At 42.9% G+C, this 27932-nt stretch overlaps 1 protein-coding gene across 1 annotated transcript in view; it reads left to right on the top strand.

Moving 5' to 3' along the window:
* SNRK (SNF related kinase) overlaps positions 1-27932 on the top strand; it is an 87568-nt gene that overhangs the window by 39850 nt on the left and 19786 nt on the right. Inside the window, exons 4-5 of the mRNA XM_065399414.1 lie at positions 19987-20128; positions 24057-24269. Of these exons, the coding sequence (XP_065255486.1) occupies positions 19987-20128; positions 24057-24269 (355 nt within the window). The remainder of the gene's footprint in view (positions 1-19986; positions 20129-24056; positions 24270-27932) is intronic.

Genomic DNA, 27932 nt, shown 5'->3' on the forward strand with positions numbered 1-27932 from the left:
GGATAGTCACTAAGATGTTAACTATTTTTTGTATATAGCAGATATTTTTTAATTTTCTTATTTTAAATGTAGAATTTTATTAATTACATTACATCACAAGTTCTTAAACTGAGGGTTGGGACTCCTAGGTGAATTGTGCCCTCAGAGCGAGGACATATAGGGAAGAGTGGACTCACCGCTACTTCAGCTCCTTCTCAACTGCCTGTAGCTCAAGATGAAGCAATTATGTGTCTGTTGCTTCTTAGTAGCTATACCAGTTCTTTTTTTTTTTACTTTATTCTTTTATTTTTTGAGTATTTATTCCCCCCCCCCTTGTTTGCAGAAATCTCTAGGTTTTGTGGGGTGGTTCTCCCCTCTCCCCCATCCATTTCCTGGTATGCAACTAATTCCTCGGCCTTTCAACTGGCCTCACTGTGGGGTGTGCGAAAAGGCCCAGGATTCAAAGCCTGCCAGACCTGCAATAGACTTTCCCCCCTAGAGTGGTGAGCACTCTAGCTGTCTCTGGTGTCTCAGAGACTCCCACATTCTGTTTAAGAGCAGATATCCCAAGGAAAAGATGGTAGGAGTAAAGCTTCTCCTTAAGGAATGTGCTCTAAAGCCTGCAGTGTCCAAGTCATGTCCCCCTAGTACTTCAGTGACTGCTTCAGAGATGAAATGCTCTAGGAAACAAAAGCATCCTTCTCCTGGTAGAACAGCAGTTCTCAAACTGTGGGTCAGGACCCCAGAATGGGTCGTGACCCCATTTTAGTAGGGTCACCAGGGCTAGCTTAGACTTGCTGGGGTCCGGGGCTGAAGCCCGAGCCCCACTGCCCGGGGCCGAAGCTGAAACCTGAGGGCTTCAGCCTGGCATGGCAGGGCTCAGGTTACAGGTCCCTTGTCTGGGGCTGAAATCCTTGGGCTTCTGCTTTGTTCCCCCTGCCCAGGGCAGTGGGGCTCAGGCTTTGCCACGCCTCCCCCCCCCCCAGTGCTGGAGCCTGGGTGGGCTCAGTCTTTGGTCCCCCCTCCTGGGGTCGTGTAGTAATTTTTGTTGTCAGAAAGGGATCACGGTGGAATGAAGTTTGAGAACCCCTGTGGTAGAACCTCCAGGAAAAGAGGTAGATCACTGCTAAGAACTGAACCTGGGGAGACCTTATGCCCTGGAATGGGTACCTCCGAGGCTTCAACAGACATTGGCACTGGGGCTTTGGTACTGTCTAAATAGACAATTCAGGATAAGCCTGCTAATAAGCACTGGTGAGAGTCATCTTCTCTGGCGCCATCTAGGCATTGAGGTCCCTCTACATTTAAAGACTCAAGGAAACCCAAGGCACGGGTACTGTCTTCCTCTCTGGTGCCATTGTGAGAATTGTATACGCCTGGAGCGTAGAGACCACCTTGATGATCACTTTGGCACCATCCTCAATGGCATCTCATTTGCCATCTCCATTACCACAGACCTGTGGTATTCCCAAGGTTCCTGTCAAAAAAGAACCTGTTTGTATTGGAGGATCTGGAGTCTCCCCTCTTGTGGGTTACTGAGAGAAGCTCTCTACAGCTACTGCCATGCCCATCAGGCACCTCCTCTCTTGCAGCATGTCTGTCTCCCAATACTTACCCATCTATCAGCTCCTCCAGTACCATCTCTGGCACCAATGCCCAGATCCCTCCTTTTGGACTCTGGGGATGGCACCTCTGACTCTGAAATCTTGGTGTGGGGCTTTTCCTCAGCTTACTACCTGACACCTCAGGAGGTGTAACCTGATGAAGACTCAAAGGAGTCTAAAAAGATACCTCAGACTCTCCAAGCATGTATATCCCTGGGATTCCCTCATTTACTCACCACCTCAGTAGGCCTATTTGGAATCCCTGGACAGCCCATGTGAGCCAATTCTATAGGGTTCCCTTCCTGCCCGCAAGAGACCATGACTGACCATTCCACAGGTGCTTCAGCAATCTTTAGCATTGCACCTGCAGTCACCAGTACCGTATGCTTCCCCAATAAGGCAGGAAGATCAGGAGGATCTATAGCTACCTCCAGAGGAGGAGATATCTTCTTCTCTTAAATACTCCTCTTCTCTATATGAGGCCGCCATGCAACACCACCCTCCTATGCAGACAATTATAGATAATTTCAGGATCTAATAAAGAGACTTACAGAATCTCTTCAAAGCTTGACAGCGGAGGTACAAGAGTCCTAGTACTCTCTTCACATCACCCTCCAGAACAAAATAGCACTGCCTATTTAATGAGGCGTTTTTGTCTCCAGCCTGTAATTTGTGGCAAACATCTGTCCATATGTAAATGGGCTGACAAATATTATATACCAGCCAAAGGCCTGGACTGTTTCTTGTCCCTCCCAACTCTCTGCTGGCGGATGCAGTTAATGAAAGAAACCACCAGACTACAACAGCATCCACCACTTCCAGCAGGAAGTTTTACCTCCGCTGCTCTTCAATTCCGGGAAGTAAATAGTCAAGCCAAGGTGGCAAAATATGACTTTTATAGCTATGCAAAGTTGGCTCATTTTTATTAATGATTTACCAAGAGGGAGCAGTTCCAGGTCCTCATTTCTGAAGGCCCACTCAACGGTGAGACTTCCTTTACAAGCTGTCCTTGCTGCTGCTGATACAGCTTCACAGTCTTTAGCTACTGCTATGGATATGAGATGAGAATCCTGGATCCAATCATCTGGCCTTCCCAGGGAGGTACAGAACACCGCAGAAGACCTACCTTTCGAAGGGTCAAAGTTGTTCAGCAATGATACTGAAACCTCTCTATCCTCTCTCAAGGATTTGAAGGCAATTCTACGGTTGCTGAGGGTATATGTACCTGGAACAAGGAGACCTTTTAGCAAATCATGATGATCCTGGCCTGGCGACCTCCCGACCCAGACCTCCCCCCAAACAATATTTTGACAACCTAATTGGGGGCCGTGAACAATCCCCTTCCCTGCTTCTGCTGCGCAAATCTGTCCTCCACTCCACCCCCCCCTCTTGGGGACCTCCGGTCACAATTTCTATCCGCTTGCAAAGTTATTTGGATTTTAGAGGTGGTCGCTGTGGGATACTTTGTCCACTTCCACATTATTCCCCACACCTGCCCCATTCTGTCTCACGACTCCTTTCGTGAGAATCTCTGAAAACTGGAGGTTCAAACCCTCTTCATTATGGAGGTGATAGAGCCAGTTCCCCCAGAATTTGTGGGAGTAGTGTTTTATTCCAAATATTTTCTGGTTCCCGAAAGAAATGGCAGTTGGAGGCCAGTCCTAGACCTCAGAAACCTGAATACCTGCATTCTTTCACAGCACTTCAGGATGGTAATCCCTTCTCTGAGTCAGGGGATTGGTTTGCTACTTTAGCCTTCAAGATGTGCATTTTCACGTCGCTGTGCACCCCTCCCACAATTACTCACCGAACAAGCACAGTCTTACCAAATGAGTTTCAATATCCACCACGGGTATGCAAGGTATAGCAAGAGCCCAGTCCTTACACATAGAATCCCTAAAGCCATGGAACTGGTGCATTGCCTGCCATATAGAGATCCTTGCAGTTTACCTACCAGGTCTCCAGATCATAGCAATAGATGCCTTAAGCAAAAATTTCCATCAGGAACAGGAGTGGGAGCTCAACAGTCTGATCTTTCATAACATCTGCAAAGCATGGGTCTTCCTATAGTGGATCTTCTTGCAACCCTGGACAATACAAAATGTTAAATCTTCTTCTCCAAGGGGGGACTTGGCTGCAATTCTTTGGGAGATTCCCTCATACTCTCATGGTCCCACTCTCTCCTCTGTGCCTTCCCTTCAACACCATTCTCAAGACATACTCCTCACCTGCTACTATAGCAGTTTGATCAATCTTAAACACCTTCTTGGCCAGACAAATACAGTACTTCACCTTTCTGTAGAGACATCTGGACACCTCCCTCTCAGAGTGGACCTCCTGACATAGAACATGGGCACCATGAGCCACCCCAACTTTCTATCCCTGAACCTCAGTGGGATCCTTGATGGGTCTCTATTTTAGAGTTGGACTGCCCGGCAGAGGTACAATCCATACTCCTGAATAGTAAAAAACAAAACAAAACAAAAAAAACCCTCCACTCGTAAAACCTACTTGCAGAAGTGGAAACATTTCTTTTCCTTGTGATCCCATCCCTCAGTATCCACCTCTGAAGCTTCTCTTGTGAGGATCCTCAATTATCTGTTGGAATTAAAAAGACCAAGGACTATTTATGAGTTCTGTCAAGGTGCACCTGGCAGCTATTACACCCTTTTAATCACCTATCAAGGGCCTCTTAGTTTTTGCTCACCCTACTACAGCTAGGGTCCTTAAGGTTTATTTAATGTGTTCCTTCATATCCAAAACCCCACACCTCTATGCAATCTTAATTTGGTCCTCAATGCCTTTAGGAACCCCCAGTTTGAATCTATGGGGGATTGTTCTTTTAAAACCTCATTCCTGGTAGCCATCACCTCAGACAGAAAGGTGGGGGAACTTGGAGCACTCATGGCTGACCTACCTTATACTGAAACAAGGTCATACTGTGCCAACATAATCGGTTTATCCTGAAGGTCTCGTTGGAATTCCATATAATTCAGGATATTTGTCTACCAATATTCTTTCCCAAACCTCACTCCTCCTTTACACTTTAGACATTCGGAGGGCACCTGCCTTCAACCTGGACAGAACTAAACCTTTCAGGGTTTCCCCATGACTGTTCACATCCTTTTCTGAAATGATGAAAGGATACAGGCGCCGACTTTCCAATGTGCCGGGAGGTGCTTGACCGTCTCTACCCCCAATCCTCCCTCACTTCCTTCACACCGAGTGCCTGGAAACAAGACTCTGATGCAGAGGGGACAGAAAGTGGGTCGTGAAATACACATCTGCATCACATCTCGAAGAACCATAGTTACAGTAAGTAACCGTTCTTCTTCTTCTTCATCTAGATGCAGCCATTTAGTCCCCTTAAGTGACTCTTATAGTACTGCCCCCAGGAGGTGGGGTTCAGAGACTACCTAAACAAGGACTGGTCCACCTGCTTCCTCCTGTGGGATCTGTTCCCCTTTCTGGGGTAGTCCCGTTGCATTGGAGGAGGGAAAGCCTGGCAAATGTGCTGGGGACGCTGCTGCTGCTGTTGCCATTGCTGTTGAATGTTGTAGTGGCACCTCTGTACCACTGGTGTGTACAGCCCTCCCTCAGAACTGTAGGATAGCCCTGGAATCCTTGAAGGAGTATGGCATCTCATCAGTTTTGTCTGAGAACAGTGTTTGGCCGTCAAAGGGCAAATCCTCAGTGGCTTGCTGGACATCAGGGCAGTGCCTGAATTCCACAGCAAGGAAGCCCTCATGGTGACCACAGAGGTTGTCACCCTGGCCAAGGTGTCTGTGATGTCTAGCGCAGACTGCAAGGACATCTTAGCCACCAAACAACCCTCAGTGACAAATGCCCAAAATGCCTCTCATGAGGCCTCGGCAGCTGGTCTATGAACTTTGATGTAGCTGTCCAGTTAACAAAATCATATTTGGACAGCAAGGCTTGCTCATTAGCAATTCACATCTGTAAGGAAGAAGAGGTGTAAATCTTCCTGCCCATGAGGTCTATTAATTTAGAATCCCTACTCTTAGGGGTGGACTTAAACCTGCCTTGTTGGGCTGTGTCGTTCACTGCAACTAGGGAATCTGGGACTGGAGGGGAGTAAAACCCCTCAATTTGTGGGTATTTTCCTGCAAGAACTTTGCCTGGGTACTGAGGGAAGCAGCTACATGCTGCGAAAGGTCTTGGTATTGTTTAAAATCTTCCGTTACCAAAGGGAAGGATGAACCAGGCACCATGGAATTGTTCAGAGATGAAGGGCCTCCTGTGTTAGGGCTTACAGACCATGGTGGGATGGCCCTGGAGGCTCTGCAGAGAGAAGGTCCATCAGTGCCTGGGCTTGTAGCAGATGGATGTTCACCACCACAAACCTGGCCAGCAGTCACACCTTTGAGCGAGACAGAGAGGGACTTCCATGACTGAGGAGCATCCCATGGATTTCCTGGAGGCCACTGGCATGGATAAGGCATTGATGGCCAGTAGGCGCCAGGCCAAGAGCCTCTGTCCTGACCATGAGACAAATGCCACTCCCTGTACCCATAATGGTCCAACGGTCCCCGATGTGGTCAGGTGATGGAGAGTGGGAGAATTGTGACTCAAGTCAGATGCTGAGGAACTTTGGGATCCTGGAGATAAGGGCAGAGGGAGACCAGAGGGAGTGAGTATCCAGTCGGACTTGTCCGTCATCCAGAACGAGGCAGGAGGTGGTGTTGTCGATGGAAACAGTACCGTCGGTACCGAGCATGCCGTTGTCAACCCCGAAGTCAGCTGCATTATTGGACCGCCTGATGGTACTAACATTGAGGGTGGTGAAAGTCATCACAGTAACATTTGCTGTGCCGACTGCAGGAGTGCCAAGGAGATTTCTAGTACTGAGGTTCCCCATGCCACTCCCAGTACTAGCCTTGCTTCCACAACCCGTGGAAGGGAAACATTGGGGTGCGATGCTTGCACACCATGGGGTTCAGCAGCTTATTCAGTTGATGGGGCTATACATGACACAGTCCTGGCAAAGTCCTGGACCAAAGGAGGTTGGGACTGAAAGGCAGAGGAGGTCTCTAGCTACCTGGTAAGCTGCAGATGTTGAAACAATCGATGCCGACATCATCATCTTCTTCTGGACTCAACAGACATCTGGGGGCTGGAACCAGAGTCAATGGTACAGGGTTTCTAACCTCCTTACTCTGTATCGGGGAAGTGTTAGAGATACCTGCACCATTCTGTGTGCTGGGACCAACTCCATGCCTGTCCATGCAGGTGGAATAGTGCCCCCTGAGACCTGGAGTGGTCTGTATTGGTCTTTTCCTCAGTGCAGTCGATGGGGCGAAGTGGTTCCTCCATTTCTTCAGAGAGGCACCTGCTCCGGAATGCGAAGCGGCAGCACTCTTGGAGTCGAAGGGCAACCTCCGACCCGATGAGGTCCTGGTGCCAGACCAGACCCAATGGCCTGTTCAAGCTGGTGCTGCTTCATATAAAGGTCTCAAGCCACTTGAGTCTTTCTTGAACATCTGCAGATCGCACAACGCTTCTTAACATGGGCCTTGCCGAGACAGAGCAAGCACGCTCCCCCACACGAAGGACAATGTTTAAACCCTAATGAGGGCATCACCGAGGAAAACTTAAACTATTACAACTAAAACTAATCTACCTAATACTAAGGGTACTACTAACTATATACAACAAGAGAAAACTAAACTAGTTGAAAGGTTATGAAGTTAAGACCACACAAAGCTCTGACGCCAGCTAAGTGTGGTAAGAAGGAACTCAGGAAGGCTTAGGGTGGCACTGCCTCATGTAGCCAGGCGAGTGGCTATGACCACAAGGCATGAGTGCCACCACTCTACTTTTATTGACTAAGCCTCACAATTTACTGACGTGCATAAAGTTGAAATAAGAGTTTAAAAATCTAGAGCTCATCTGTAGATTCTGGAAATTTTTGTCTGAAAAAGTGGGGGAAGAAAAAGATGGGCCATTTATTCACTGATATGAACTTATTATTTTTTTTTTAATCCAGCCTTGAGCCAAGTCATTCCTAAAAGTACTCATTACTTTGGAGGAGGGAAAGAAACCTTTACTTCTGTGGATATATAGTAACCTGTTGCTGAAACACACAATGTTATTTCTGTAACGTATCATTGTGCTGTAGAACAACAGTACAATAAGCAACTGTCAGTCTTGAGGATAATAGAAACAAATATTTAAAGAAATGACAAGATTGTGTGATAAACTAATGTGTTATATGGAATGGAGGCATCTGTAAGAAGATTCCAAAAATGTGTAGCAGTGCATTTTGTCCGTGGCATAGAAAAGGCTGTTAATTTGATATTGCTGGCAAGCTATGCTGTTATAAATATTTTGGGTTGTGAGTTCTAGTAAGAAAAAGTCTGTTTCAGCTCTTTTTGGGAAAGGTGTTTAATGGTGTGTCCTATTTCGAGCTAGAGATGGCTAAAAAACAGGAAAGAAAAAACAAAACAAAAACCAAGCAGACCTAAAATCTCTAAATGTTGAGAGACCAGCAATGAGTTTTACTCTATTAACTACACTTGATCTTAGCTGAGAACAGCTGAGAAGTGCTAATTTGTCCAACATTTCTTACAATATGGAAAAAAGTGTAGATATCTTTCTAAGCTGGGTGTGTGAAAAGATACCATTTTAACCAGAGGATCTTGTTTGATGTTGGGGTCGTTCATTGCTCTTTGACTAGTTGTGATAGATTGAAATTAACTCAGTTCTGTGCAACAGGCTCTTCCATTATCTATTTTAAAGTGTCTTTGTCTATGAAGTTACTCTGAAGAGTTGTTAAACATTTCCTGTTTTTCTTCAGTTTTTTACCACTTCCTTTTGCATTCTGCTAATTGTCTTTTACAAGGTGTTTGGTGTGAGCAGTAAATATAACATTTGATCTGTTTAACTGTTTTCTATAACACACGGTTTTAGCCTGTTTTGAATGGAATCTTCAAACTTTATAGGCTCATATTGCCTAACTTTTATTTTTTGCTGTGCTCTCACACCATTTCTCTTTGCCAAATAAACACTTCTGTTAGCTGTAAAATCCCTCTTGGTAGCTGTTCTCTGCTTGCTTTACCTGTAAAGGGTTAAAAGTCCCCCAGGTAAAGAAAAGGAAGTGGGCACCTGACCAAAAGAGCCAGTGGGAAGGTAGAACTTTTTAAAATTGGGAATGGAAATTTCTCTTTGTCTGTTGTTCTCCGGAGAAGGAGACACGGAGAAGCAATGCTATAAGCAGGAATGCTGTGTAAAGTTTGAACCAGATATGAAAACCATCAGATCATATCTTGAATTACTTTTAACAACCCAAATATGTAAGTAAATTAGGAATGTTTAGGAAGATGTGATTATGTTTATTTCTGTTTATTTTTTAAGGCTTGTGGACTCCTCTGTGCTAACCCCAGATGCTTTTGTTTGCTGGTAACCTTGAAGCTAACCCCCAAGAAAGCTATTTTGGGTGCTTAATTTTTGGAATTGCTCTTTTAAAATCTTAGGCAAAAGCCTAAGTTCCAGATGTATTTTCTTCCTTTTTGTTTTTAATAAAATTTACCTTTTTTAAGAACAGGATTGGATTTTTGTGTCCTAAATGGTTTGTACATGTTGTTTGATTAGCTGGTGGCAACAGCTAATTTCCTTTGTTTTCTTTCTCAGCTCTTCCCCGGAGGGTGTGTGTGTGTGAAAAGGCTTGAGGGTATTAGGTAATAGGAATTCCCAAGTGCTCCTTCCTGGGTCCAAGGTTGTTTTTGCATTTGGGTGGTGGCAGCGTTTACCAAGCCAAGGTCAGAGAAAAGCTGTAACCGTGGGAGTTTAATACAAGCCTGGAGTGGCAAGTATTAATTTTTAGAATCCTTGCAGCACGCCCCCCACCCCCTTCTGCACTCGGAGTAACAGAGTGGGGCTTCAGCCTTGACAACTCCTAATGAAGCCCCATATACTATATTGGGGGCAAGAGAGGAAGAAGTTCAGTGAGGTCTGTTACTGTTGAATAGTCTAGCAAGAGTAGTGGAAGTCTCAATGGTTGTTTTAACCCTAAACTAAAAGCACTCAATAGTATACTGTATGCAACAGTCCTTCCCTTTTGGAGATAAGTAAGGTAACCCAACTGGTGTTTTTCATCTGTGTAACTGTCCCAGTGATCCCATTTTTAATGTTTAAATTATTCCTTTAATGGAAAGTGAAAATGAATCTGACATAGCACTTTCAATAAATTACTGATGGATAGTATATATTAACAATTTTAGATTAACATCTGAAGCTTAGTCTTTTGTGGTCAGCCACCAGAAGCCCTAGTGGAATTATGTATGATGAATAAGTAAGAATCATTCCCCCTTAATTTCTTATTTGTAAAATGAAATCTGCAGCATTGACAAGACATTCACTCTGAGTGAGTTTTAAAAGGGCATTTTGCCTACTTGATACCAATCCTGAGTTCTTGAGTCAGTTGCTTGCATAATGGAAGCAGCAGGCAGTAGCACTAAACAAGTTGTGCCAAAGACTTTCGCACAAGGCATTAAGTTTTGGCTTCTTTCAGGTGTCACTCTGCCTTGCTTGGAGTTGGTCATAGCAGCATGCTCCTGCTCCAGTGTGTCTTAAATTTTCTCTCAAGATGAATCACAGCCCAGAAAAAAAAATAGAAATGGGACAGGGAGAAAAGACTCTCAGGGTATTTTTTCAGTCTGCTAAACAGTTAAGTGAAGATAGTCTGAAACACACTTGTTAATGTGGGTGTTTACTTCAAGAAGCATCTTAGAAAAGCTGGTACAAGCAGCATAGAATTCTCTAATAATATATAGGAGTCTCTCCTCTCTTCTTAAGTTGTCTCTGTATGATAGACCATGGACACTCTTCTATGACAGACCTTGCTTTTCTAATCACAGTAGCCTTTGGGAGCAAGCGCTCAAGTCAGGCCCTCCTGCACAGTTTCTCCTACCTAAAATAAGTAAGCTGGCTACAGCTTCTAAGGCCCCAGCCCATTTTTGTTCAGCCTGGCCACGTCACCATCTTTAGGTCTGTTAGACTGAAAACAACAGATTGGTAAACAGAATACAGTAGAACCTGAGAGTTACGAACTGACCAGTTAATCACACACCTCATTTGGAACCAGAAGTACACAATCAGGCACAGCAGAGAACAAAAAAAAGAAGCAAATACAGTACAGTACTGTGTTAAATGTAAACTACTAAAAAAATAAAGGGAAACCACTATTTTTCTTCTGCATAGTAAAGTTTCAAAGCTGTACTAAGTCAATGTTCAGTTTTAAACTTTTGAAAGAATAACCATAATGTTTTGTTCAGGGTTATGAACAATCACCATTCCCAAGGTGTTCATAACTATGAGGTTCTACTGTACAAGGCTCTTCTTGTCACTGGGAAAGGCATCTACCATGTTCAGTGAGGAGACTGAGTCTTTGTAACTAAGGCTTTGTCTACACTGGAACTTCGTCGGCAAAACTTTTGTCGTTCAAGGGTGTTAACCCCTCCCCCCCGAACGACAAAGCACTCTCCTGTTGACAAAGCTGCTGCCACTCGTGGGGGTGGACGTTTTTTGTTGGTGGGAGAGCTCTCTCCTGCCGACAAACAGCAGCTATACCGCGTGCCTTTAAGCGGTATGGCTGTAGTGATACAGCTGTGTTGCTAAAAGGTGCGTAGTGTAGACAAAGTCTAAAAGAACTACATTTCTTTAAGCTATTCATGTAAGACCATTTGACTTTCTTACGTAAAGTTATCACCAAAGCAAAATTCTTAGAATTAGATTGACTAACTCAGCCATTGATGTAAGGGGAACTTCCCTTTTGTTAAGTAACTGGAACTGGACAGTCAACTCCCACTTCATCACTTCTCTAATGCCATCAGTATGCCTGTGGCAGCACCTGAATCAGAGTTTGCACTACCCATCCATATTGCTAAGCTCCCTCTATCTCTTGAAGCACTTAATTGCCTCTCATTACCATGGTATTTGAGTGCCTCACAGTCATTAATGGATTTTATTCTCAATGATCATTTTGTAAGTGGGGAACTGAAGCATAGGGTAGATTAACTGACTTCCAGAGCCACACAGAAAGTCTATGGCTAAGCTGGGAATTGAGTTCAGGTTTCCTGAGTCCCAGTCCATGCCTTAACCACTAGTCTATCCTTCTCTCATTTTTCTTGGTAGGCAAAACTTTTGGTTGTAAAGTCTACTAATTGGTATCTTTTTCTTGAAAAGTATGCCACTCTCTAAGACTCCTGGAAAAGAAAACAGATGGGACACTGAAAAGGTCTTCTGGATTTGTTGGTGGGTCAGCTTGCCACTTCTTCTCATTCTCTCTGTGGCATGGTCACTAGTTGAGTGCTTAGGTGAAGGTTTAGCCACCTTAAGAGGGAAGCATTGAAATCCATTTTGCCAGATGTCCATACTTTTTGACCGTTTCTTCTACATCCCTCCATGTAGCCCACAATTCATTCAGTGACTGACTATTACCCTAGTAAAGAGAGATTTCTAGTAATGTCCTTGCATTAGAGGGGCGCTTTCAACCTCATGGCTCTTGGGGTGGGAAGGATGCCCCCCAGGGATTTTTTTTTATTTTATTTTTTTTGGTAACAACTCAATTCTTCCAATTCCTCTTGTCCTTGCAGTAGGCCAGTAAGAATTTTAGGCATTCTTCTAAAGCCATAGTTTTGTAAAGGTCTGCTCCCTCAATAGATGCATTACTTTCTCTGCAAAAGGCTGTAGACAAAAGGCCTTGCTTGTCAGTAAACTGAGTTCAGACCTCAGTTCTCTATAACATTAAAGGAGGGGAGTGTGCCGAGTTTTTCAGTGGTCTCATATCTTCTCTAATAGTCTGTTTCCTTTTAGGAGTTAAGCTTAGGCTTCCTTTCAGATATATTATTTCCACTTAGATACTGTTGCTAGTTCTCAGAAAACTCTTAAAGTTCAATTCAAGCAAGTAATTTGTGTCCCTGAGACTCCTGGCTAAGTCATTTTACCTGTAGCTTCTGATGTGACGAGCAATGAGCTTAAAGTTCTGTCTCTTCAACCACAGTTTTTATAGAGAAAGGGGTGGGAGTGAAAACTGCATCTTTGTTTCTACCCGCAGTGATTTCCTGGTTGCATTAGAACACAATATGTTACAAAACTCAGAGTAAAAAAGTACAGATTGTTATGAGGAAATAATATCACATTTGCCTGGAATATTTCAAAATACAACATTGTTAATTAAGTTTGGAATAGTTTATAGTTCTGAACTTTGACAGCACAGAATTATTGCAGCTACCATGTTCAGAGAAAGTGTTAAAGTATCTAAGCAATGCAAAAAGTCTTCAATCCCTGTTTTTGGATCTTTGTTAAACCTGTTCTTTGTTTTGTACATATGTGAAAGTGATGGCTTCCTTAGTAACATAAAAGTATGTAATGCTAAAAATATTATGCGGGCAGTTCTGTACTTCATTGAAGTTTGACTATGATCAAGAATTTGTCTTGTTTTTTTCATGTGATGGTATTAAAAACCAACCTTTTCCAACTTAATTACTAGCAGCTTTTATTAGGGCTGTCGATTAATCGCAGTTAACTCACGCGATTAACTCAAAAAATAAATTGAGATTAATCGCACTAACGATAGAATACCGATTTTTGGATGTTTTTCTTCATTTTCAAATATATCTATTTCAATTACAACACAGAGTACAAAGTGTACAGTGCTCAATCTATATTATTTTTTATTACAAATATTTGCACTGTAAAAATGAGAAACAAAAGAAATAGTATTTTTCAATTCACCTCATACAAGTACTTTAGTGCAATCTCTTTATCATGAAAGTGCAACTTACAATTGTAGATTTTTTTGTTACGTTACTGCACTCAAAAACAAAACAATGTAAAACTTTAGAGCCTACAAGTCCACTCAGTCCTACTTCTTGTTCAGCCAATTGCTAAGACAAACAAGTTTGTTTACATTACGGGAGATAATGCTGCCCACTTCCTAATTACAATGTCACCTGAAAGTGAGAACAGGCATTCGCATGGCACTGTTCGCATAGGGTCGCAAGATATTTACATGCCAGATGCGCTAAATATTCATATGCCTCTTCATGCTTTAGCCATCATTCCAGAGGACGTGCTTCCATGCTGATGACACTCGTTAAAAATATAATGTGTTAATTAAATTTATGACTGAACTCCTTGGGGGAGAATTGAATGTCCCTTGCTCTGTTTTACCCGCATTCTGCCATATATTTCATGTTATAGCAGTCTCGGATGATGACGCAGCACATGTTGTTCATTTTAAGAACACTTTCACTGCAAATCTGACAAAATGCAAAGAAGATACCAATATGAAATTTCTAAAGATAGCTCCAGCTCTGGACTCGGGCGGGAAGGAGGAAGATGTACTATTTGCTTAGCTCTCTTAAAATGCTAATTAGAATATAGAAATACAGAAAAATCGTAGATAGTGTGTTTAAACAAGATTTTTAGGCAAGGTAGGTTAATTAAAACATTTTAGTAGTACATTGAAGTCTCATGAAAATGATGCAGTTGTCTGTTAATGAAACACATGAACTGAACGTACTCTATGCATAAATAGAAATGGGCTCTTACAATCTGTATTTGTGTGTGGGGAGAAGAATACTCCATGACGTCGTCTTCAAATTTCTTGCAACTCAACTTTACGGTGAAAGAGAATCACTTGTTTAGACTTACACTAGGAAAGCATTCACTACAAATTACCTCCTATCCTGTAGAACTTTTAGAAAAGTTAATGTTGTAGGGGTTGATCCTGCAAAGTACTCAGCACTCTGGTACCACTCTGGCAAATTACTGAAGCACATAAATGTGTGAATAGTCCCACTGAATTTACATGTATTGCTGTAGTGAGGCCACAGTGCTCAGTGCCTGCAGCATAGAGCTCACAAGCCATCATTAGCACAAATCAAATGATTCTCTGGGTTAATATTTATCATAAATTAGAATTCTAAAGAAAATTTGGCTGAATTGCTCCTATTTATTTTTTCAGCTAAACTATATAAAGAATAAATAGTTTATAACTAGCAGCATGAGTAATTGTTCTAAAAATGAATAAATGTATATGATTTACACACAGTTAAGTGAAATGTAGTTGTCTCTTTGAATATGTTAACTACTCTGACATCTATATTGCAACCCTCCCCCTTCCCATGACCCTCCATGGCAGGGAGTTTCAGAGCCTGGGCCAACTGTCTTGGGGTCATGCTCAAATTGATTTAAATCATGATTTAAATCACTAGTCAGGAAGACTCGATTTAATCATGGATTTCTACATAAAAGTGCATTCTTGTTGGTTGTTATAAGCTTAATACATATTCTTCACAACTCAGAGATAAATGTAGGTTTCCTTTTTAGAAGGTACACACTATACGTTTTTAAAGTGATTTATTTTGAAAACTTTTCAGATTAGTTTTACAGATATATCAGAAAATGAATGATTGGTTATTTCATTTAACAAAGGTAACTGAAGCAGATAGTTCACCTCCCAATAACTTCATAAATATCTTCAATTCAACAGGTTAATCGTTAATATTTGGAGGATTTTCTTGCCATGCTGTATTAGGAGAAGAACATCACCAGACAGACATTTAAATTGTTTTATTTAACTAAAACAACAACATTACATATTGTGGATTTTTTTTCTTCATCAGCAAACATATAATATTTTAACAAAACAAGCATACAAATTTTTGAATTTAGTTAAACATTCAAGTTTTTTAAAATCAGGTTTGTTTTTGTTAAAATTGTTTTTAACTAAAATAGTTAAATGAAATTTAAAAAAAAAATTAAATGGACTAGGTCAGCCAGGTCAACATGAGAAACTTAAAATATTGGCTTCTGCAGCTAACTCGGTCGTCTTCACCTTCATTTTCCTGTTTGTTCATAATCTGGAAAAGAAAAACAAGCTTTCCTGCTTTTTCAGGTCCCAAACGATTTCTCAATTTGGAATGAATTAGTCCAAAGGAAGAAAATATTCTTTCTACACCGGCAGAAGAAGCTACTGCTGTTAAAAGTGAGATTATCACTTCAACAGTCTCTGAATCCAAGTGCTTAAGTGACTTCCGCCAGTTCACTGGTGTGACTTTCTTTAAAACATCATCAGCAAACATATTTCTTGAATGGTTCACCTTTAGCTCTGAAGTTTATTATAGTTGGCATTATGGAGAGATGATTGCTGGATGTCCATGTCATAGCCAACTCCTCTTCTTCAGCAGTTAAGGTTTGACCCTGGTACCAAGTATTGAGAATATTTGCAAGAAAATGAGCTGGAGATAGTGCTTGCCCCATTTGTTTTTTTAATTTAACTCTGTCATTGCATATTTCTCTTTTTAAGATCTCACTCAGTTCCTTCCAAATTTCAACAGCGTCAGCAATAAAACAGCTATTTCCCTGCATTTTGTTCAAGGCTACAGAAATAGGCTTCAGGGTACTCAGCATGTGTTCAGCATTTCTCTTAAGCCCAATGTTGAGAACTTTGGCTGTGACAGTGCCATCTATTTTTTCACAATTTTGTTCACAAACTGTCATTAGATTAGGCCAGTTCTTGATATAGTACTCAAAACAGTCCACTACTGAGTTCCATCAAACGTCTTGTGGGAGAGTTAGCTTGGTTCTTCCCACTTTTTTTCAGAGCAGCTGCTGCAAAGTGATTGTTATGGAAGTATTTTGCAATTTCAACAACATTAGCCTTTATTTCTGGAACACTGAAGTCTTTGGCTAGGAGGTACATCAAATGAGCACTGCAACCGTATGTTATTAGCTTGGGACTCTCTTCTAAATTTCTTCTCATCTTAGATACATTTGCAGCATTGTCTGTGATCAAGCTGCGTACTAGACGTTTGAATTTTTTTCACAGTTTGTTATAGCTTTTACTGCTACTTCTTGTAAGTATTCTGCTGTGTGTGCATTTCCTGATGTATCAATTGTTTCTGTAAGGAAGACATTCCCTTCTGTTGTCACACAAGCACATACAAGAGGATCATTGTGGACATTGCTCCACCCATCAAGACTCAGATTAACAATTTCACCCTCTAGACCTTTTGCACACTGCTCAGTTTCTCTTTCATACACTTTATCCAGCAATTTGCCTGCGACATCTGCTCTGTTGGGTGGACTGTATCCTGGTCTTAATGACTGAACCATGTTAATGAAGAGTGGGTTCTCAATCATATGGAAAAGAGAGTTTGTTGCATAAACAAACTGGGCAATTTTTTCATTAATTACCTTTTTGTAATCTGCTGGTTCCTATCACAAACTTATCTATGGTTGTTTCTGGATGATGGAGATTTTTTTTCTTCTTTTTGCTACAGGTGATATACTGTGGCTATGTGACATATATGATGTGACTGAAACACTATCATTGGCAGATAACTCTGAAACTATAGAAAATGATGGTGATCTTGAAGGTGGATAGTCTTCAGAATCCTGTATGTTGAGGATGGATTCTCCTAAACAAAATAAGTCAATGTCTTTATTTAATTATTATTACCATACTGCTCATTTAGTATTACTCATTGCATTCGCTGAAAGGTGAAATTGTAAAACGAAGATCTGCCTATTCCAGCTATTTATTTTTTTATCACAACTGCATCCAAAATGATAGTATCATAGAGTAACAACTATATTTTTTGCTCAAACATAAGAATTCAAGAATAGTCCAGAAGGAACACAGGCAGTCCTTAAGAAAGAAGTATGAAATAAAAAAGTTTACCACCCTGAAGATCCCGCATGTTCAGACATGTTCCTTTCATCATCTTCAATGCAGCTTCTTCCTGAGAAGGAACACTTCTCATGATGTTTCATTCGGGCAGCCTGGCCTTGCATTTCTTTGTTGCACTTTTTGCATTTTGCACGCATGCCTGTCTTACCCACAGGTAGAGGAACTTCATTTAAAATATTCCCTAACTGGGTCTCTTTTATGGCCTGCTGCCATTATAGGTTTTCCAGTCTAGTGAGAGAATGGTATGGTAGATCTCAAATTAGTGAAGGCTACACTCAGAAAGACCTGAAGACTTCTGGAATATGCTGCTCAAACAGTTTCACTTTTGTTTCTACTGCCTGTCCCTCCCTTCTCACATTTATCTCCAGACTTCTTCTCCTTGTCCAGATCTATTCCGCCCCCAACAACCTTCTATTCATTGAACTTTTTGAAACTTTCCACTTTTAGCGAGAGGTAAGGGATTGACTCTGTGTACACAAATTTGCAGAGGGACAATACCGTTGAGGTCTGTTATTTCTCACCTCTATATATTTATTTAAAAACATTTTTGCTGTTAACGAGCATGTTATCTCTGGAGACACAAATCCACAGTTTGAGAACTACAAAACTAAGCATCTCTGATGGTATCTTCTAGACTGAGCACTGAGTCCCATTGGGTAGATAGAAAGATTAACCTAAATAAACTATACAGAAGCCCCTAGAACCCCATAAAATTGGGTCCCTAATCCATGAACTATTGGAACTCATTTACAAAACTTTTCTTAAACATTACATGAATATATTATCTCATACTATAGAATTAGAATTTATAATCCCTATTCCATGATGAGATATCTTTGAGCTATAATGTATCTTAATTAAAACTACCTTTAGATAGGTTTTTCCTCAAAAAGCATTTTATCAAACAAATCCGATTTAAATAAAAAAATCAGTTTATTTTATTATTTTTTTTTTTAAATCATTGATTTTTATCCACCCTGGTAATGCTATGGGGCAAAAAATAGTTGTATAGATGTTCTTGCTTGGGCAGGAGCCCGGGCTCTGAAATCCAGTGAGGCGGGAGGGTCTCCGAGCCTAGGCCTGACTGGGAATGTCTACACTGCTGCTTTTAATCCCATAGCATGACCCTGTGTCAGTTGATCCGGGCTCAGAGTCACAGCTACAGTGTTTTTTCCCCCATTTGTTTATAGTATAGTCGTACCCTGATTAAGCCACAGAAAATGGAGCATTTTTTTTTTGAAATCTTAGGCTAGGTCTACACTACGGGGGGGGGGGATCAATTTAAGATACGCAAATTCAGCTACACGAATAGCGTAGCTGAATTCGACGTATCCGAGCCGACTTACCCCGCTGTGAGGATAGCGGCAAATCGACCGCCGCGGCTCCCCCGTCGACGGCGCTTACTCCTACCTGCGCTGGTGGACTACGCGCGTCGATTCGGGGATCGATTGACGCGTCCCGACGAGACGCGATAATTCGATCCCCGAGAGATCGATTTCTACCCGCCGATCCAGGCGGGTAGTGAAGACAAGCCCTTAGAGTATTGCCTTCACTCCTATGTATAATCTGTTAGCCAATACTATACATATCTCCTATTATCTGTAACACTTCAGATCTCTTTGCTGACTATCATTTGTCTTGTGAAGTTTCTTAGTAGTGCTTCCTTCTGAGAGTTAACTTTTTAAAATTCACTCAATGGATTGAAGCATTTGCATGTTGTAGAAAAAAGTGACATAATGCTCAGATGTACTACTATGATTACTTTTAATCTTTTGGTGTATGTCACCTTACCAGGAAATAAGAAAATTAATACTGTTTTTTTCTACAAGATGTAACTGGAAGGTGTTTACTAGAAATCCATATGTTAACTGCATTAAATGTTTGACTGTTCCTAAATAATTTAGAAACATTTAAACCCAACTGCTTAAAGGGGAAGATAATACCAATTACAAGTTGTGAACTGGATTAAAATATTTATAATAAAATGAATAGAGAAATGTAATTTGGGATTTACCAGTAAAATACAAAATCTAATGCATTATCCCCAAAATCTTAAAAATGAAGGTTGTTCCAGTACTTCAACCAGTAACATGTAAATATTGAAAACTGTTTATTCTAGTCCTCCGGAAGGGACAGATACAGTAGCTACAAACCTGGTTTTCAGTAATCTGTACCCAAGTTATAAGGTAGTCTATAAATTCTCTAGTTTTGAATGGGCAAAATATTCTCTGACTTTGAATAAACATTTGCCACAAAATGAGATGGGATTCTGTTAACAAATTCAGAAGATTAATTGTAATCATGAGCAATCATAAAGCTTTAACAATGTAAAAAAAATAACTTTTTTTGAAATTCAGTATTAAATGCAGCAAAAACTGAGGTGTCAGGAAATAGATATGTATTTAAGATTGTAATGCACTCCCATATTTTCCTGCATGGCTTTAAATCATTAATTTTGGTCCTTCCATCCAAAAACCTAAAGCTGTCAATAAAATGTAGAGCTTACTGTATTTTATACTTTCTTACAAAGGAATTGTAAATTCCACCGTTAATGCCTATAAAGACAGTCTGATGATAACGTTTAAATTAGTTAGAAACCTTAATGGAAATTTAGCAAACACTTTACATTGGCAGTATTTTTTCTGTCTCTAGCAATAAGTTTAAAACATGTATTATAATTTACAGATATATGGAGCCTGGGTGTTATCCTATTCATGTTGGTATGTGGACAACCACCATTCCAAGAAGCAAATGACAGTGAAACACTGACTATGATCATGGACTGCAAATACACAGTGCCATCGCATGTGTCCAAAGAATGTAAAGAGTAAGTAAAATATTAAGTAATTTGGTAGCATTCATTGAAATATTGTATACTACCAACACATTATCTAGAATCTGGTTTCTCAGGGTGCCAGGAAGCTTTTATTGATATTATTTTTACAGAGCTTCCAATGCTTAAAATTCCCTGCTATGTTACCAGCAGTTTCCTTAACTTGTTAATTCTTGTGTTAGCACTGATTAAGTAGCTTCTTGCGCAGTATTACTACAACGTCTTTAATCTCGTTGCCTCTTTCAGTCTTTATCAAAGTTGATTGAATTTGTTCCTTTGAAATGTTTTGAACCTGAGATTCTCCACACATTTATATTACACAAAGTTGTCTCAGATTTTTGTGTTGGGGCGGTGGTAAATTAAACCATTATTTGTCTGAATAGTTGTTCAAGGATATTGTCACTAGTTGTTATGCTCAAGAAGACGGCATCAGGCTTTTGTTTGTCTCCTACTAAGGGCTTGTCTACACTGGCAATTTACAGTGCTGCAACTTTCTGGCTCAGGGGTGTGAAAAAACACCCCCCTGAGCGCAGCAAGTTTCAGCGCTGTAAAACGCCAGTGCACCAGCGCTGGTAGCTACACCCACCCCTCATGGAGGTAGTTTTTTTTAGAGCGCTAGAAGAGCTCTCTCCCAGCGCTCTGCCGTGACTACACAATCCATGTTAAAGCGCTGCTGTGTAGACTTGCCCTAAAATTGCAATCCCAAAATCAACTTACCAGGCGTCAAGGAAAAAATATCTATGCAAATAGCACATGCCACTTAGGAATCATGACTCATTTTGAGATGTTTATTCTGGAATGTTCACTGCAGCTCTTCGACGATTTTGAATTGTTCGGTACTCCCCATATATTGAAGTCAGGTTGATGCATGGAGGCTTCAGCCCCTAAATGTAGATCCCTATGATGTGAGATTCCCTCTTTCTGAGTTAGACTCTTTCTTTAAGCATAGCTAGAGTCCTCAGTAAATGACAGAATATTTTACCACTCCATATGCCTTGAATATCCTAGTACAGGGGTGCCCAAACTTTTGCTTTAGTGTCTCCCCTTACCAGTAATGTAATGTGTTTGCGCCCCTCCAGGCCAGGAGCAGAGTCACAGCGTGAGAGTGGGGGCTGGGAGCTGGGGCAGAGCAAGGCTGGGTGGTGCTCCCTCCCCACCCCTGTGGGGGCGGGCCTGGGCCCTGCTCTGTCCTCCACTTTGGGGACCATTGTCCTAGTGCCTGTATAAGATTTCCTCCTATGCCAAACACTGGAGTTCAAGCAGAGCCTGATCTTTTTCATGGACCAGGTGAATGTCTTCCACTTTCTGGTGCTGGCTGTAATAGCCATACCTGTGTTCATATATGACCTGTGTAGTCTAGTGCATTTTTTAGTGCTGCACTCAGTGTCATAGGTGAGCAATAGTTATTTTTTTTTTGTGCTCTAGCTCTCAGTATTGAATTTGGCTCTGCTGATTCCACTGACTTAGCATAATCAGCAATGCAGAAAAGCTGTTGTTTTCACATGTTTTAGAAGTATAATAGTTAACAATCCAGGAAAGGTATACAAGAAAGAATTAATCAGCTGAGCACTATTAGAAGAAATCCTTTGAGACCCCATAAACCAATAACTATTTTTCCACCCTTCCAATGAATGTATTGAATGAAATTGTCACTGCCAAAACCAGAATTGGTAGGTCTGATCATTCTGTGCACCAGTCTCTCCCTCTCCCCTGTCTTTTTCTTCCCCCAAAAGATAGGATTTTTACTAGCCATATTTACTAGCCTCTGGTCAATAATCTGTATCAGGAAATACCGGATCCTGCATGGGTGGGTTTCAATTCTAAATGTGCAGTAAAGATTGTGATTTTTTTCACCACTTCTGCCCATTTTTCTTGGGGAAGAGACTTTAAGAACCTCAGTAAGTAATAATATAGAAATGGTCCTGCTTTGGGTGAAAGCATCTTTGGATGTTTGTAATGAATCAGAAAGCACAGCAAAATTGATGAATAAGCTCGGCACCCCTGTGTACCTGCAATACTAGGTAGAGTGAAAACTTTGTGAACCTACTATCTATGCATAACACATCTTTTGGAGAAAGAGACCATACTGGCAAAGGAGAAGAAAGCTGTCTTTTATTTTCCTGTATCCCACCCAGCTGTCCTCTTTGAAATTTAAAAATTACAAGAGAAAAAGACAGACTAATGATATTCAGTATATATCCCTCCTTTTTCATGGCAGTTTTTAGGAGTCAACAGTGTAGGCAATATAGGACTTCCTCTTGCCTTTGTAACTCCTTTCTCTACTCATATCATGATTCCCATATTTTAAAAAACCAAACTTGTGGTATACATTGCATTATAACATGTAGTTAGATTAACCTTTGTTGTCCTGCCTAGCATGCTTGGTACATGAGTTCAAGCATTCCTTCATAGCTGTGCCCCTTACCTTTTCTGCTACATTTTGAAGTGCTAAAGTTCCAATGGAGCATCAACACTAAACATCCTCCACCACTATGTCCTGTGCAAAGCAGGTAATTTGGGGCAAATGCTGTCATTTGCCATGGCATAAACTGAAGTTCTGCATACATTAGGCAAGTAGAAATGTGCTAGTCATACAATATCCATTCTCTATACATTCTGTGACAGTTTGTGCTTGGGTTACACTTTTGCCTGCCAGCAGTTGGAGACATATCACTTGATTTAGCATCTACCCACAAAGAAAAAGCATGTCATTGCAGAGTCCTCAGCTCTTTCTCTCTACAGGTGGGACAGCTCCCCTTCCTCTTGCTGATACTTAAGAACCTAGGGCCTGGTTCCTACTTTAAAATAAAACACAATTTTCTTTGTTTGCAGTGTTGTTGTAGCTGTGTTGATCCCAGGATATTAGAGACATCATGATGGGTGAGGTAGTATCTTTTATTGGACCAATTTCTGTTGGTGAAAAGGACAAGTTCATTTGAGAGCATAGTGATTGTCTTGTTTCATCCACACAGTTGTTATTGGGGCATTTAGTGCACTCGATGAGGTGCACCACATGGTGTGATAAACACATATAGGGCCCATGGATCTTGAAAGGTTTGTTGTGGGGGTATTGATCATTGTAGCAGTGGGGCTATGTCTGCAAGTTTTGCATGTGTTGTTATGAGGGGCTGGTGCAGCTTAGAATTGGTATGTCCTGGTCTGTGGGTGACATGAGACAGCCACTATGCTCTCAAGTGAACTCACACAGAAAAATGATAAAGATAAAAACGCCCAATCACTTGTGGGTGAACTTGTAGAGTTATTAATTACCCATTTCACCTTGAAAGGTCTCTTGCAACATGTGTTAACTCCTTATCTCTTCCACTCTTGTATTTAGTTGTGACACTGAGTACCTTTCCCAGATCTGAAGAAGACCTCTGTGTAAGCTCAAAAGCTTGTCTCTTTCACCAAGAGAAGTTGGCCCAATACAGGATATTACCTTTCCCACCTTGTCTTTCTTACATACTTTGTAATTCCTTACTCTTTATGACAATAGCAAAAAAATGTATTAATAACATTAAACAACATTTATAATGGAGTAGCACTTTAAGGCTACCTAGTTTGGGGCATGACTGTGAAAAGTATTGTGCCAACCAACAGAAAATGAAAGTCAGAGTGTAGAGGTGAAAGAGCTCAAGTAAATCAAATGGAAATGGTGCAGTTTACGATGTCTGCAGTTTTTATGATTCAGTTGTTTTATTCATTTCAGTTTTGCATTGTCATTTAGAATACTTTTGTGACTGCAGATTCAGTTTCCAGTCGCACTGTACTTGCATTATTTTTACTGGAAGGTCTGAAAAGAGGCTAATATGAGCTGATAGTAACAATAGGAAAACAGTCCTCTTCCTAGTGTTGCTGTTGTGATGGTTACTTTCTGAACATATTAGTACGTTTTGTTTATAGATTTATTTTTTGTTCGTAGTCTAATTACACGGATGTTGCAGAGAGACCCAAAGCGAAGAGCATCTTTGGAAGAGATTGAAAATCATCCATGGCTCCAAGGAGTTGACCCATCGCCTGCAACAAAGTACAATATTCCTCTGGTTTCATACAAAAATCTTTCTGAGGAAGAACACAATGGTATAATACAACGCATGGTCCTTGGTGATATAGCAGATCGAGATACAATAGTAGAGTAAGTTACCAATTTTCTACATGCAATTTGACACTTTTAACATTATATTTAACTTGAGAATTACTACAAAATTGAATGCAATCACAGAAAAATGACTTTCTGCTTCTTTCTAAATGCTGAGACAAAGCCTCACATTGAACCTGTGATAGAGTTCTTTATTCGAAGTAGTGTAGATTTAATCTGATGACCTAATTTTAAGTGCAGTTTTACTCTGAAAAATAATTCTGCAAAGACAGTATTGCAGGATTCTGTTTTTAATGTCTCACTTACTCCTTATCAAATCCATTCAGTTTACAAATAAAAAGTGTCAAATTCACCATGAGGGCCAGTTAAATTGGGTTCCTCTTCGAGTGCTTACTCATGTCGATTCCAAGTAGGTGTGTGTGCACCATGTGCACAGTCGTCAGAAGGATTTTCTCCTAGCGGTACCCGTCGGGTCAGCTGTGGAGCCCCCTGGAGTTGCATCTTCATGGCAGTGTACATAGGTCCCTGCCAACCCGCCGCCTCTTCAGTTCCTTCTTACCGCCAGTGACGGTTGTTGGAGCAGTTCTTCTCTTGCTACGGCAAGTGATCCCCTAGTGGACTGTTTCTAGTGTTTCTGTATAGTTAAAAACTTAGTATTAGTTAGGGGTTTTTTTGCCAAGGGGAGGGGAGCGGGGAAGGGGCACACTTAGGCAGACTCAAGGCCTCTGGTCCCAGGCAGAACTTTCGTTGCAAATCAACGTCAGGGAGATAAGAGCGGTCCACCTTGCTTGTCAGACGTTCCAGGCTCATCTGGAGGGCAGATGTGTAGGGGTATTGACCGACAACACATCATCAGCGACATTCTATATAAACAGACAGGGTGGTTCTTGCTCCTCTCCCCTGTGCCAGGAAGTCTCAAGCTGTGGGACTTTTGCATTGCCCATTCGATACATCTAGAGGCATCATACCTTCCAGGTTCCCAGAATGAGCTGGCCGATCATCTCAGCAGGTCATTTCACAATCACGAGTGGTTCCTCTGCCCGGATGTTATCAACATCTTCCAATGGTGGGGGTTTCCCCAAATAGATTTGCTTGTAACGAAGTACAACAGGAAGTGTCACCATTTTTGCTCCTTCCTGAATCACAGCCTGGGCTCACCTGCAGATGCTTTTCTCCTTCCTTGGAACCACCTACTATATGCTTTCCCGCCCTTCCCACTTGTACACAAGGTACTGCTGAAAATCAGAAGGGAAAGAGCGTCAATTATGTTAATAGCACCAGCGCGGCCTCACCAACACTGGTTTACCATGCTTCTAGACCCGTCAGTGGACACGCCAATAATTCTTCCCCTGGTCCTGGATTTGATCACCCAGGACCATGACTGCCTCCAGCATCCCAATCTGTAGGTGCTCCATCTCACGGCATGGAAACTCCATGGCTGAACCCCATGGCACTTACATGCTCTCAGACCCTCTTAGAGAGGTTCTCCTTAACAGCAGGAAGCCATCCACAAGGCCCACCTATCTGGCCAAGTGGAAAAGATTCTCCATTTGGGCATTACCAAAGCACACTCCATCCTTATAGGCATCAATTCCCTTTATCCTAGACTTTTTGCTGCATCTAAAACAGCAAGATCTGTCAATATCATCAATAAAAGTGCACCTGGCCTCTATCTCAGCTTTCCACCCCGGTGCGGCCAGTCGGTTGGTTTTCGCAAACCCCATGGTGGGCCGCTTCCTCAAGGGATTAGATAGACTGTACCCTCAAGTAAAACAACCAGCTCCTCCATGGGATCTCAACCTTGTGCTCTCTAGACTGATGGGACCTCCTTTTGAGCCCTTGTCAACATGCTCCCTCCTCTACCTCTCCTGGAAAGTAGCGTTCTTGGTAGCTGTAATTTCAGCCTGGAGAGTGTCTGAGTTTAAGGCCTTAACGCGGAGCCCCCATACGTGTTCTTCTATAAAAACAAGATGCAGTTACGACCACACCTGGCCTTCCTCCCTAAGGTAGTTTCACAATTCCACGCAAACCAGGACATTCTTCTTCGAGTGATTGCTCCTGTGTATTCCACAGTAGGTGTGCGTGCTTGCCATGTGCACCGGTGCCGGAAGTTTTTCCCTTAGCAGTACCTGTACTGGGGGAGCACTGTGGTGACCCCTGGAGTGGCACCTGTATATTGCGCTATAAGAGGAGCTATGGGCTCCCCCCACCCTCAGTTCCTTCTTGCCGCCAGTGAAGGTAGTTGGAACTTTTGTGCTCCAGCTCTGCTGCAGCCCTTCTTCTCGACCTTAGTGGTACCGTTATAGATTGTTCTTCAGTGGATAGAGCGGGCTCGGGGCATGCCCAGTGCCCCAGGCTTCAAGTCGTGCGACTCCTGTCGCCGTTCTATGCCCAGGAGCGACCCTCAAGCTGAGGGTCTCCGCTGCCTGGGTGAGACTCACATCAGCGACCGTTGCAAGATCTGCAGGTCGTTCAAGCCAAGAACCAAGAAGGAGAGAAACTTCAGACTTTGAGCTCTCCTGATGGAGTTGTCGCTGACTCCGACGCCAGTGCGCAGCTTGGACTTGGCACCGGCCGCTGCGTCGTCGGTACGTAGCAAGGCCCCTTCGACCAGTCGGCGCCGCTCTCCTGCCAAAAAGCCAGGAAAGAGCTTGGCCTCGCAACGCCGCCACGATAAGGACAAGGGGGAGGCTGGTCCCGCGCTGGGCAGCCTTCGATCCCCCCCCCCCGGGCTCTAAGGCTCCGACTCGTGTGGAGCGGAGCAGCCCGGTACCGTCGACCCAGGCATCCCCACCGGTACGGATGCCGTCGATGCAGGAGGCGGTGCAGGCTGCGAAGGACATTATGTCCCTGCCCATCCCGAGCTCGCAATCGAGCACAGGCTCTAGGTCGCGAGGCAAGCCCCCTTTGGGTGCCCACCAGACCTCTCTGAGCAGCCGCAGTTCCCGCTCCGAAGATCGCTCCCCGCACCGCTTGACGCGCAGCTCGACGGGCCGCCATCGGGACGGGAGTTGCGGGGACCCCCCACACTGCCTGCCAGCGAGCGGAGGCACCGAGAGGCACACCGGGAATGCTCACCTGCTAGATGTGGGTACCAGAGCCGCTCTCGACAGGACAGAGGTCGCCGCTCCCATTCCAGCTCCCGCTCATCTAGGCGCCATGCCAGAGGCTCCCCTCGGGGTACCTCGGTGTCAGGGCACCGAGCGTTGCATCGCCATCACGCGTACCGAAGCAGTTCGTAGTGTGGGTACCGTTCATAGTCGTCGAGATCCCGGTCCCAAGGGAGACGACGCCACAGATGCTGCTCCTACCGCTCCCGCGGCACCAAGCGTTCTTCGGCGACCTCGGCCTCAGCACACGTCCACCCACCCTCGGCACGCGCCGTTCCGCCGGGGCACATATTGCCATCCTGTGCTCAGCCGAACCAATGGCAAGGGACTCCGTGGCAAGGACAGTGGTGCCAGTGGGCACCGTGGCTATAGGTGCCAGCCCAAGCGGAGGCCCGTTTGGTCGCCGGAGCGTCCCGGGCTCCATCGGCCTCCTCTGGCCGCCCACAAGACAAGTCGGCGGGTCACGAGTCGGTGGACCCACGCCAGGACTCTGACCTCGGTATCGACGCCCCGGCACCGACCGAGGCGCCTGGCTCTGTACGGGCCCTCTCTCCGATACCGGACGACACCATAGCGGTGCCTCCGCCAT

The sequence above is a fragment of the Emys orbicularis genome, chromosome 2 (genome assembly GCF_028017835.1).
Source record: "Emys orbicularis isolate rEmyOrb1 chromosome 2, rEmyOrb1.hap1, whole genome shotgun sequence".
NCBI classification, from domain to species: domain Eukaryota; kingdom Metazoa; phylum Chordata; order Testudines; family Emydidae; genus Emys; species Emys orbicularis.